This window comes from Cajanus cajan, chromosome 6, assembly GCF_000230855.2.
Source record: "Cajanus cajan strain Asha chromosome 6, NIPB_CcT2T_4, whole genome shotgun sequence".
Taxonomy (NCBI): Eukaryota; Viridiplantae; Streptophyta; class Magnoliopsida; order Fabales; family Fabaceae; genus Cajanus; species Cajanus cajan.
Window position 1 is genome coordinate 4162722 of NC_138522.1, and position 14329 is coordinate 4177050.

At 30.8% G+C, this 14329-nt stretch overlaps 1 protein-coding gene across 1 annotated transcript; it reads left to right on the forward strand.

Annotated features, from left to right (window-relative positions):
- Positions 1 to 10719: 10719 nt before the first annotated feature.
- Positions 10720 to 13907, forward strand: LOC109806110 (uncharacterized). The gene is made up of 6 exons (XM_020368475.3): positions 10720 to 10976; positions 11922 to 12180; positions 12300 to 12336; positions 13130 to 13235; positions 13353 to 13463; positions 13548 to 13907. Exons 1-6 carry the CDS (start codon positions 10866 to 10868, stop codon positions 13662 to 13664), a joined length of 741 nt encoding a protein of 246 aa, XP_020224064.1. The 5' UTR covers positions 10720 to 10865; the 3' UTR covers positions 13665 to 13907.
- Positions 13908 to 14329: the final 422 nt, after the last annotated feature.

Genomic DNA, 14329 nt, shown 5'->3' on the forward strand with positions numbered 1-14329 from the left:
CTAAAAAAATAGAATTTCATATAAAAATTATTTTTTTTTAATAAATTGTAACGACCTGCGTAGCCGTTCCACAACAAACAACACCACGCAGAATAGAGTATGCATATATAAAAATAAAATATATATACACATAGGTCTAGCCTGGGGCTTAACAAGTCAATATACAAAATATATCAACCCAATAGCTATACAAAGTAGCCTATCAATCAACAAATCAAAATATCATCTCTATCTGCCAGTTGCAGACCTGCTACAGGACTCCAACCTATCCCTGCTCTACTCCCATAAATAGTATGATCATCGCAGTCCAATCCACATGGAAACGGACAAGGGTAAGTTAGTGAAAAGAATCAGCATATATAGGAATTATAAACAGCTACAGCTTATCAGCACATCATTAAGTTCAACAATATGAACATACAACACATCACAGCATACATCTACAGCACAACTTCACAACACGCTACACACATACAGCTCACATCATTTAGCAAAATCAACATCACATAACATATGCGTTGTCACGCATTTCAGCTCGAAGATCTTCTACAACAGCTCAGCCTTACGGCTTACAATAGCTCAGCCTTACGGCCTACAACAACCCAGCCTTACGGCCTACAACAGCTCAGCCTTACGGCCTACAACAGCTCAGCCTTACGGCCTACAATAACTCAGCCTTATGACTTATAATAGCTCAGTCTTATGGCCTACAACAGCTCAGCCCTACGGCCTACAACAGCTCAGCTTTACGGCCTACAACAGTTTATATCAACATTCAGCACAGCTCATCATAGCAGCATTAACAGCATACGGCACAACTCAACTTTACATTAATACAGCTTAAACATCATATGACATTAACAACTTAAACAACATACAACTCAACACGGCTCAACAACATCAATCAGCATAAATCAACATATTTATAAAAGAACACATCCACGCCACGTGCAATAAGAGTTGCGCCTGGCGTGGACCAACCAGAGAGCTCCAAGGCTCTTACGCGCCCGGCGTAATTCCAATTACGCCTAGTGTGCTAGGAGGCAGAGACTCTCAAGAGTCTCCCACGCCTAGCGTGCCAAACCTGCGCTTGATGTAAGTAAGGTAGAGATCTCCCCAAGGTCTCACGCCCGGCACAATACCCATTTGCGCCCGGCGCCACCTCTGGCAGAGACTCCCAGGGAGTCTCCACGCCCGACGAGATAAAACCACGCCTGGCGCCATGCCAGAACCCCAAAATACTAAGTCACTATTTGATATCACGCCCAGTGCGGTTCTTCCATGCCCGGTGTGAGCCATCTAGGAGCCTCCATTCCCAAGCTCGCCCGGCGCAACCAGCCTTACGCTCGGCGTGCTTGACCAATGGAACCCTCTAATGGTCACGCGCCCGGCGCACCATCTAGCAGCAACCCTCAAACTTCAAAAATTTCATCCCAACCCTGCAAAAACAAGCATCTCAAGTACATGCAATCCACTCAAAACACCGCATTTTCATCAAACAGCTCAAAAATCACAACTTTATCCACATGCAACCATGGAAACTCAAAATCCCAAATTTTCACCCATTTTCCCCGAAACCCCGAAAACAAAATTTCTTCAAATACAGTCATCAATCTTGAAGAAATCAAACAACAAGTGAGTTTCTAACTCACTCCCAAACAACCAGCACGAAACTAGCTTCCCTTACCTCGGAGGAGAAGAAATCCGAGCTCTAGGAAGAGAAGGAGAAGAAGAAGAAAGAAATGGACAAGGGAGAAGAGAATTCGCGCCTCAGCTAGCTTCCAACACCACTACTCAGCACCTTGAGAGAGCAAGGAAAAGAAGAAAAATCAGAAGAGAGAATGGGGGAAATGTATGTCAATGGGGAAGGAAGAGAAGAAGGATAAAGAGCTACGGGTCTCACATAAATATTTAAATTTTTTTAAAAAAATCTCTAAAATATTCTATAAAATCCCCTTAACAAAATAAGCTCCATAAAATAATAATAATTAACTATGTAGAAAATTCGAGATATTACATATTATATTTATTATTTTATATAGCCAAGATAACTATATATATATATATGATATCTTATATATAAATTGGTAATTTACTCAAAAGTTAAGTTGGATAAAGATAAATTATTTAATTCATAAAATATTAATTTATAGTTTATTAATAAAATTATAATTAAATCAGTGTTAAATTAGTAATAATATCTTTTTAAGATGTATAATAAAATAAATTATTCATTACAATAATATAATTTAATTAAAACATTAAATGAATTAATTGTAAAAATTATTATAACACTCAAATAGAATTTTAAGTCAATAAAACTAATCTAATTTACTTATTAATTTGGTTTATGAAAGCTTGGATAACGTTACAAAAACACTTATTTTACTCTTTTAATTATGTTTTTTTTATTATAAAGAGGAGAGATTTATTTATTCTAAAAATAAATTTTAATAATCTTATTTCAATTAATAACTTATGTTTTATTCTAATTTTAATAATTTAACCATTAAATTAAAATTTCTTAATATATATATGTATATATATATATTAAAATTTAAAAAATAAATAAATAATTACATAATTCTTTGTCATATAAATTTAAATCAACATATAATTTTTTATATATAATTATCCATTAATTTAAATTAATAAAATAAAGTTTTAAATAATATATAATTTTTTTAAAAAATGTAACCTTAATCTATGTATTAAAAAAATTTAATTTAATAGACAAATCATTGAAATTTGATGTAAAAAAAATTAGTTATTAAAATAGAATAATTCTATTAAAAATTCCTGTTAATATATTATATTTATTTCATTATCTAACTTACTCCTATTGTTAATTCAATTTAAAATAATCATATTTCATTATTTAACAGTGTAAATACTATAATAAACAATCACAAAATATTAATAGTCATAAACACTAATTAATTACTAAATATACTTTCCAAATATTATAAATTTTTATTCTTTACGATTCCAATATATATCGTCTTATTTTTTAACATTGTAAAAAAATTAAAAAATCAAATAAATATTTTCTTATCATTTATTTCGCAATTGAAACATTATTGTTCATGAAATAAAATACCAATAATTATCAATAAAAATTGGAAATAAAAATAAAATTCCACTTTTTTAACTTTTAATATGAGATTGTTGAACCCCTCAAAAAAAAATATGAGATTGTTGAAGACATTAGAGTAATAAACTAAAATGAAAATACTTTTGCTCTATTTATATTGTGATTATTTCATGTTAATTTAAAGATGATTTCTTTAAATGTAAGTTATCATATATAAAAGGAGTACAAAGGTTCAAGATATTATATATAAATAAAATTTGTAAGTTATTAATTAAATGAACATAGTGATTTAGTGATTAAAGTTGTTTTAACTACTAAAGGAGATTGAATTCAAATTTTGCTCCTTGCAATTTAAAAAAAATTAAGGAGTAAAATGATAATAAGTTGTATATGTTAGAGACTTAAATGATTTTATTTGGATAGTTCTTTCATGTCATTTTGTCAATTACTTCATTGTCATTTTAGTTCCCGATGACATGTTATGTATTGTTCATCCATAAAAGTCAATACACGACACCATGTGGCTACCAATGTGACACATAACGTGTCAATTCAGAAGTTAACTAACAACTTAACATTTGGGTAATGATAGAGACCAAAATCAATACCAAAAATAAAAGTTAAGGATTGTTTTGACATTTTTTTTCTTAGTTTTTTAGAGACTACTATGACAATATCCTACAAAATCAATAATCAAAATGATATTTTATTAAAAAAAATGTGCGGACAAAAATGTTTGAGGTTTGTTATGAGATTTTTTCACCTCAAAAATTGGCTAGACATAATGCTGGTATTTGGATCTAAATCTATCATCAAAGGGATTTTAGGTCTCATTGGTTGATACAAATACTCGGATTATCACTTTTAAAGTTTTAGCAGGTTCATCATGTTGGATTTGTTTTATGTTGTATGTTAGACTAGTTCCTCTCTCGAGACAACATTCGTGGCATCATTTGTGACATCTTAAAAGCCACAATGTAGGCCTATGAATGATGTTTGGTGACTTCAACGAGATTTTGCTCCCTTTTCAAATAAGAAGGGGTAACTTTTACCTAGCTCAAACTATTTTTTTTTTTTGGTTGTGATGATTGTGGCATGCTTGAAATTGGAGTTGTAGGGAATAAATTTACTTAGTTTGGAAAGAATATTGGTGGTGCAAGTATAGCTAAAAAAGCTTGATAGAATACTTGTTGATTATTTTTTGAGGAGCATCTTTTCTTGTGTCTATGCTATTAATCTATAAAACTTATTTAGACCATTGTCTTATAGTTCTTACTCTTGGAGGGAATGCATCGATGGTTACTAATAGGTTTTGTAGTGTGAGACCCCCCCTCGTACGGACTTTTTCTCCAACTCACTTTCTCTCTAAACTTCCACTTTCATACTTCACTACTCTCGCTTCTCCTTTCTCTCATTTGAACTGGTGGTTTTGGTGGCTGAAGGTTTTGATTGAAGGTTGAAATTCTTGTTGAACCGTGCTGTGCGGAGCCTCTTCCTTCATCTTCTTCTCCAACTCTCTTCCTCTTCGTTCCGTTTCTCTTCCCGGAAGCTCGAATTCTTCACCCGAGGTAAGGGAAGTTAGTTTTCTGGCTGCGTTTTGGTTGAAATGGGTTTGAGAACTCATTGGGTTGTTAAAGATTGTCGGATTCTTGGCTGATTTGGGGAAATATTGAGTTTTGAGGACTTTGGGGTTTTGAGAAAATTCTTGGTTTTTATTTGATTTGTGGATGCATGTATAAAAAACATGTCATTTTCGAACTCTTGGATGGAAATGTGATACTTTGGCTGGATTGCATGTACTTGAAAGTGATTTTTACAGGTGTTTGGGGAAATTTTTGAACTGGGTAGGGTTGCAGATGAGCTTCGCGTTGAGCGTTGTTCATCCCGCTGAGCGCGTGACCGCCAGGGGACCTCATTTAGTCAAGCTCGCTGAGCGCCTTGATGAGTGCGCTGGGCGCGCTTGAGAATGTGAGTCTCTGGTTGGCCCTCGCTGGGCGCGACTTGGACTGCGCTAAGCGCGATACCCATTGTAACTTGTTGTTGGGCTCTAGAGGCTGCGCTAAGCGCGGCCCTTGTCGCGCTGGGCGTGAGACTCCTTGGGAGTCTCAGCCTCGTGGGCGCTAGGCGCAATTTTGAATTGCGCTGGGCGCGAGACCAAGGGGTGGTCTCTGCCTACCCCGCGCTGAGCACTGGGTTAGGTACGCCGAGCGTGGGAGACTCCTTGAAGTCTCTGCCTGGCCTGCGCTGGGCGGGAGAGCCTTGTGCTCTCTGGTTGAGTCCTGCTGAGCGCGAGCATGCTTGCGCTGGGCGTGCTGGCCCCTTGGTGCTCTCTGGTTGTACCGCGCTGGGCGTAACCATGAGTGCGCCGGGCGCGGAGATGAGAAATCTTTATACGTTGGTTGATGTTGTTTTATACTTAGTTGAGTTGAAATAGATGAATATAATGTGATGACTAATGGATGATGTTGGTTGATTGATGTTGTGTTGTATATTTGTGTTGAGTTGTCCAGTTGAGTTGTGTTGAAAGTTGATGTTGAGTTGTCCAGTTGTGTTGTGTTGCAAGTTGATATGTTGAGTAGCAAAAGTTGGGTTGTATTGAATGTTGATATGGATTGTTGTAGGCCTAATGGCTGAGTTGTTGTAGGCCTTAATGGCTGAGTTGTTGTAGGCCAAAGCGGCTGAGTTGTTGTTGGAGATCTCCGAGGTGATATGCGTCACGACGCATTTATATCCAATTGCTGGTTGGTTGTATAAATTGATGGATAGTAGAATGTTGTCATATTGGCGGTTGAATTACTTGAATTTTGTTATACGTTGTTTCTTTCTATACTAGCTTACCCATTTCTGTTTTCTTGTGGTTGGACTGCTATGATCGTACTATGTACGGGAGCAGAACAGGAATAGGTGTTTGGTTCGTGATGAGTAGGCAGCTGGTAGGCGGAGCTGGCTATGTTCGATTGGTGTTTTGTTGTAGTGGCTACTAGGTGTAGCGATTGGCGTTGTATCTTGTTTGGTATTGTTGTTTTGGCACTCTAACCCTAGTCGGAGTAGGACTTTGTATATAATTATATTCTAGAACCTATATTTATATACTTGTTCTTTCTGCCTAGTGTTTCCGGTGTTCAGTGGTGTGTGTAGGACCTGTCGGGTCGTTACATGTAGGGTCCTTGTTGCTTGGGCTTATCATCCAAATTATATTAGGGTTGTCTGGTAAGTCTGGAATGATAGTCCTTATTTGGTTTATCAGAAAATGAATAAGGTGCAATTGATCATTTCATTTGTGTATCTTCACTAGTTTGTTTGGTATCATGATTGAGAGTGGAGAAAAAGAAAAGCATTTAAAATTTGTTTTTTTTTTGTAAAGATATGAAAGATTACAAAGTTCCAATGAGGATTGAATCTAGGTTTTGCTGCTTCTAACTATCCCAACCACTAAGCTAACTTTAGTGGTTTAAAAATTTGAATTTAAAAGAAGATAAAAATAATATAAAAAAATTATTATTTTATAAATCATTTCTCTCCCTCCCTCCCTCTCTCTCTCTCTTTAATTTTACCTTTTCTTTAACCAAACAAAAGGAAACATATATCTGCACTTCTTTAAGAATAAAAATATATATTTAATCAGTTCGCGACCTAGGTGACCTAGACCTAAAGTTGTGATTGAATGTACCATTTTACTTTTAAATAGGTTGGTCAATAAAAAAAAGTTCAACTCTTAATTATAAAAATTATATTTTAAAAGTTAAGTATAATAAAATATTTATAATCATTATTTTTGACAAAAAAAGTGTTTCAAGAAATAATTATATATATATATATATTAAAATTGAATTTTCATTTATATATTTTTTAAAATATAAATAATTAAAAAATATATATAACAATATAATTGTCATAAGTTTAAAATATTTATTTATTATAAATTTTAATAATATAAAAAAAATTTATTCTAGTTTGTGGTTAGTAATATTTTTGGTTTGGGTAATTCATAAAACTATCAATTCAAACTAAACCAATTAAATTAATTTAATTTTTTTTATCAAATTAAATTTAACCTTAATTGATTTAGATCATGGATTCGTATTATATAAATACAATGATCTGGTAAGCACATTAACACAAGTTATACTTCTCATTATTAATTTGTAGCACATTAACTCAACACTTTGTCACTCACCTACCATACCTAGCACCGCACTAACACAAGTTATACTTCTCATTATGTTACACACTTACCACATTCTCTGTACCCATCACACATCACACCTCTTTCCCTTTCCCTCATTCTCCAACACCCTTTCGCCCATTATCCATTATTTGACTATGTTGTGCTATTTTAATTTTATACTCCTTATATTAATTTTTATTTACACTTGATGTTATTTACATTATTTTAATATTAGATTTATATTTAAATATTGGGATGAATAATTTTTTTAGGTTTAAAAAAATAGAAATGTACCAAATATTTTTTTAAAGAAATTTGATTAATCTAAACTAAATCAACCTATTTTTAATCAAGTATCTTAACTCAATGATTGTAAGATATGTTCCGAAATAATTGGTGCTCTCAGGTTCGATTCTCGTATATGTTAAAATAATGTTTGACTAGCGAAAGCCATGTTTAACCTGTACAGATTAATCCTTGATTATTAACTTTGGCACATTATGTGGATCATGTCCATCGATTAAAATAAAATCAACATGATGTTGCCCAGTTTGGCTTTGTTTGGATTGTAGGAAAAAAATATTTGTAAATTTGATCCAAACCAAATTGATCAAAATTGATTAGTTAAGCCTAAATTTGACAGTTTAACTTTTATTCACTAATTTGATTATAACTTAAGTTATACACCTTCTTTTTAAGTGATTCCAATGGCACTATAAAAGTTATCAGCTAGGTCTACAATTCTTATGAAGACCACAAAACCTGATTCTGGCATTATCATGCTCGCCACGACATTTTTCATGCCTAGTACAAAGAAGACAATACCCTCTCTACAAACACCTACTTTTGGCGTGGCTGAGGTCACGCCCTGCACGAAAATACACAAGAACAACATCAAATGGCGCTCAACATGACTTATTTGATGCTCAGTGTGATACCAATTCATGAGGAACCTATAGATTGTGCAAAAATTGCACAATATGAACCCAAAACCCTAAAATTTCAAGCCAATAGGTAAAAATCACGATTAAAGCTTAATATTGCTATATTATACCATCAATTACTCAAATTCATCATCAATTTCACATATTCATGTAATTAACATCAATCTTCACTTTGTTTTATAAATTAAGGATTTCTTACAAAAAATACAGGTGCTCACAGATTCTCAAACAATTTAAATTACATAAAATTAACTATACATATAATTCAAACATCATATATAACACATAAAAGAAGAGTACAAAATACAAATTCATAGATTACAAAACAAAATTGAGATTCCTCCCTCACGACATACAAGAACATATAAGAAATTGAGTGTTAATCTCACTATCCAAAAGTTATTCCACACTCAAAGCGAGACTATTCACTCCCTCATCTTGATGAATAAAATGCAAATCTTCAACAATCTTTGGCACGAAAACATAAAGAGAAATGAGAAGCATGAAAATAAAATTTACATAACCCCTTCATAGAACTCCTAACCTGCATTTAACCCTCTAATAACACAATTAAACCATGGTTGTGTTTCCCTTCCCTTAAAATATTAAAATTTATTAATAAATAATATATAAATAAATATATTTTTGCCAAACCAATTGTAAGTAAAATAAAATATATAGAACAACTATAATATAAACACATATTTTTCAAAATACATTTAGTTACATAATTAATTAAAACATATATTTTCTTTAAACCTTCTATAACAAAATAACTTCACAAATATTTTTTTATTAATAAAAACACTCATAATTATTTTTAAAGTATCTACATTTTTTATAAAGCTCATTTGATTAATTAAAACATATTTTTAATAATTTTTTAAAAAATTGGGATGTTACAAAATATATTTATGATATTTTAAATATTTATTTTACTAATAATTTATAATATTTTATATATTATTATAAAATAAAATATAATAAAAAATTTAAAAAATATTCATACTCGTATATGTGCGACTACAAAGTTCATATATTAATATATAATTATTTTATAGATATTTTAATTAAAGTATTAAAAATTAAATTAATTTTAGAGATTTAAAGTTTGATGAATATTTTTAAAATTAAAAAATAGTTATTTAACGAATAGTTGTGACATTAAATTGTGTGTTAAATGAAGAGTTAAATAAATACATGTCTGCATAGTTGTAAATAATAATAAAGAGTCTAAAAATATAACTAAGGATGAAAAAAAAACTCATAATCACAAATATCTATGCATAAAATATTGTATCTGCTTAATAATCAAACAAGTATATATATATATATATATATATATATATATATATATATATATATATATATATATATATATATATATATATATATGTGTGTGTGTTTTTCTAATTGATTGAAATTGATTAGAAAACACAAAAGTTAATGGATCCTACAATTTATTTAATGACTCTTTATTATGATTTTGTAATTTATTCAATTCTCTTTATTATATGTCATAGATAATAATAATAATTCCCCTAAAAAAAAGATAATAATAATAATATAATAATTAATTTGGATAAATTTATTTTTACATTAAATATACGTGTTATAAAATTATTTCTTAATATAAATATATATAATAACATTATTTATTTTTAGCTTTATTTTATTTCTTATTTTTTATTTAAATTTTTACATTTTAACAAATATTCACGAACCTGTAAATACCTACTAATGTATAAAATAAAACTCATAAATACTTACTAAATGAATTCGAACACTAACACTAAACGAGGTGGGTGGGGACTACTATTAACCTTTGCCTCATCCCGTCGGTTGTCATCCATATGTATAACAAGCATCAAAATAATATGCTTTACTTTTAAATAAATATAATTATAAGGATAAATTTTTAAAAAATAATGGAAAAAGAAATAGTAATTTCAAAATTAGATACATGATTAAAGTTGTATAAAATAAAAAGTATGTGTAAGTTACACTTTACAAAAATAGACTAATTGTTAACTTTGAGGTAATATATGAATATATATATATATATATATATATATATATAAAGAAAGAAAAATAATTTTATATCAAAATTTAATAATTTAACTGTTGAATTTAAACTTTTAATACATAATTTAAGTTTAATTTTTTTAAAAAAATTTAAAAATTATCTAATATTTTATTTTATTAATTTAAATCAACATAAAATATTTTTATAATCATTTATAAATATAAATTAATAAAGTAAAATATTAAATAATTTTTAAATTTTTTAAAATTTTACAAACTTAATATATATATTAAATATTAAATAATTAAAATTTAACGTAAAATATAAATTATGAAATAAAATAAATTTAAATACACTTAATCATGTAATAAATGGATTACTCAACTCTCCTCTCTCTGTCTCTCTATATCTATATAAAATAAGGAAAGGATTCAAAGGACAGCGCAAATTGACTTGGATTTGAGTGGTTGAACTGCGAACTACTCGAGTCCAATACTAGCCACGAGAAGGGTGTGAGCATTTAATAAGAGAAAATTAAATGTTGGTTGTAGCAGTAGCAGTAGCAGGCAGTGAGAAAGGTGTGTGAGCATAATAGGCATAGCAAGAAGAAGATAAAATTGGAGATTGAAGGGAATGGAGGGTGAGCCTGAGCCTAATTCCCAACTCAAAGACAGCACCGACGCTGAACTCTCCAAAATTCGTCTCATGAGAGCCTTCGTTGAAGCCAGAGATCCCTCTTCTAAGGTACCCACTTCACATCATCCTACAACTAAACTAACTCTCATTCCTTTCTGCCCTTTTTCTCTTTTTAAAACTATACCTCCATTTTTCTCTCAACGGTTAAAATCAAATCCAAAGACATAATAAGTAATAGCACTCTTAGATCAATTGCCCTATGGACAAAACTATTGTCACCTTCATATTTCTTCTCTTGGCTAAGCACAATATGGAATCATCTCATCTTTAATAGTCATATGACTAAAATATTATATATAAGTGAGGGGTAATTTTTTTTTAATATTTTTTATAGAATTTAGTTAGGCCCAACTCTACGTTCTTATGATTTAATCAAAATATAAATTATTGTTTTCTACATCTAGAATTCATATTTTGCACCCATTATTATTGTTCTAGAATGGATGTTCTAGAACAAACATAAAATGGGTGTAGGATATAGTAAGCTAAATGCAGGAAGCAATTACCAGAAAACATTCTAATGATCGTTGTTGGAATTATGTAATCATTATGGAACTACCTGCAATACAATGTCCCGCAACTATTAGAAAACACTAATGATTGTGTTGAACTTTTGTAGCCATCATGGAACTACCTACAATACAATGTCCCGTTTGCAAATTGTGATCAACAGTCTTCGACTAGAAATATTGTGTTAAAGATTCACATCGACTAATTATAATTTATAATAGATAAATTAGTGCATATAAGTGAGTAAATCCTTAGTATTTATCCTACATAGATGATTTTATAGGATTCAGTTAAATTCAAATTCGTGTTTTCAAATGTCCAAAAACAAAAATTGACTATTTTCCTTTTTAATTTTTGCTTTTAAGAAAACCTAAAGCTGTTGTGAATATTAGAAGGCAAAATTCATGATACCCAGGTTTTTTGTTCAGTAAGGATTAGGCAGCAAGTAGTTGGAATTTAATTTGGTTGAGCCTTGGTGGGCAGGAAGTAGATGATTTGATGATTAGAAGATTCTTGCGTGCTCGTGATTTGGATGTGGAGAAGGCCTCGGCAATGTTCCTCAAGTACTTGAAATGGAAACGTTCATTTGTTCCAAATGGTTATATATCCCCCTCAGAGATTGCCGAAGATATTGCACATGACAAGATGTTCGTGCAAGGGGTCGACAAGAAGGGTCGACCTATAGCTATTGCCTTTGCTGCGAAACATTTTCAAAGCAAAAATGGTCCAGAGGGATTCAAACGTATGAGATGCCATTACAATTCAATTCCTATAGCCTTTCATTTCAAGTCCTCTAATCACAGAATAATATGTTACCAATTTCGACTCTCAGTCACAGACAAGTACTTTTTCTGTATGCAGGGTATGTAGTCTTTGCTCTTGAGAAGCTATGTTCAAGGTAAAACCCCTTTTCCTATATTAATTCATACACACATGTTTTTACTCTCTAATAAAATATGGAAGTTAAACACTAATTTAGTCCATCCAGATGATATTTCCGGTCAATTTTAGTCATTGAATTTGTTTGAATGATTTTTTTCCCCCAAACAATACTTATAGGAAAAAATAAAACAAGTTTCTGCATAAATTAAAAATAAGTTTCTAGAGAAATTAATATGAAAGTTTTTCTAAATTAACTTATGCAAAATTCAATTTTAGTTTATGGAGAAAATCTAATTTTATTTATTTTTTATCCAATTAGGTCCATTCAAATTGCGCAGAAATAAATTGAATTATTAATTTTGGTAATTTTAATTCAATTTGATCTGGAATATTAGAAATTATATTGACTTAATAGTTATCAAATTCACGGATTAACTTCAATTGATTTAATAAAGTTTTTTTTTTTTGTAAAGACCCAAATTTACCAATTACCACTGATGTCACTTTTAAGATCGAAGGCTATGTTTGGATAATTGTTGGGAACGTGCTTTTGAGAATTCCAATACACACTTCTGAATTTTAAGACACAACATGAAGAAAAAAATAATTTATCACTTTGAGAATAAAAGTTAATTAATTTATCCTTCCAACTGAGTCTGGGATATATATATATATATATATGCCGTTGCATATTTGACCATAGACGTGAAATTTAAAAGTTGAAATATGATACATAACCTACACTTAGAAGTGTGAATTTAGTTATAGAAGATTATAAAGATTGTTAATATACCCATTTAACATGACAGAATGCCACCGGGGCAAGAAAAGTTTCTTGCCATTGCAGACGTTAAGGGATGGGGATATGCAAACAGTGACCTTCGTGGATACCTTAATTCTCTATCCATTTTGCAGGTACAGGTCTCCTTTCATTCATTAACCATTTCTCTCCATAGATCTTGTGCATAAGTGTTTTTTTTGCTGTTTAATCGGAAACTTGAATGATTTCATGACCCTTTTTTCTGATTGCAGGATTGTTACCCCGAAAGATTGGGGAAGTTGTTTATTGTACACGCACCTTATATGTTTATGAAAGTTTGGAAAATTGTTTACCCTTTCATTGACGACAATACCAAGAGAAAGGTGACACTTCAAATTTATAATGCATATTACATTTGTATGAGAGATGCTGTAGGAGCATATTTTGAATGTTGCTCTTCTGTGCAGATAGTATTCGTGGAAAACAAAAAGCTCAAATCAACACTGCTGGAAGAGATAGATGAGAGTCAACTCCCAGAAATATATGGGGGACAAATGCCATTAGTTCCTATCCAAGATAGCTAATTAAAATTGTTTAAATCCTTGTTTGCCAATTTAATTTCTTCATATATTTCAATCTTTGTACCCGGATTTAATTACATATAGGAGCTCTATAGCTGGTCAGGTTATCTTAGCAGATGCATATAACCTTGATTATGCATTTGCTTAATGCTTGTAACAAGCTATTTCACAAGAACTTGTTCTTTGTCTCCTATATATCTGCAACATCAAAGTATTATGGGTAAAATATCATTGGTGTGCCTGAAAGTGTATGTCATTTACATTTTAATTCTTGAAAGTATAAAAAACCAAAAAAGACTCTTTGAAAGCGTAAAATATTGTTTATTTTAATTTAAAATTAAAAAAATATATATGACTTAAGCAATAATATTAATACATAATTCAGAACTAAAATGATAATTTACTTTTAGAGACTTAAATAAAACAATTAAAATTTTCGGAGACTTATGTAGAATGCCTTTACTTTTGTGGACTAAAATATCATCAATATGCACTTTCAAATAGTATTTTACCCAATTATTAACTATACCCGAGGAAGAAAGGTATCTATTCAAAGGTAAAGCATAACATTGTCAACAACAAAATTCATATCAATTATATCTGGTAATTTTTTTTGGGTCTAATCATACCATTGATTTGGAATCTGCTTAGCCCATCTATGTCAATTT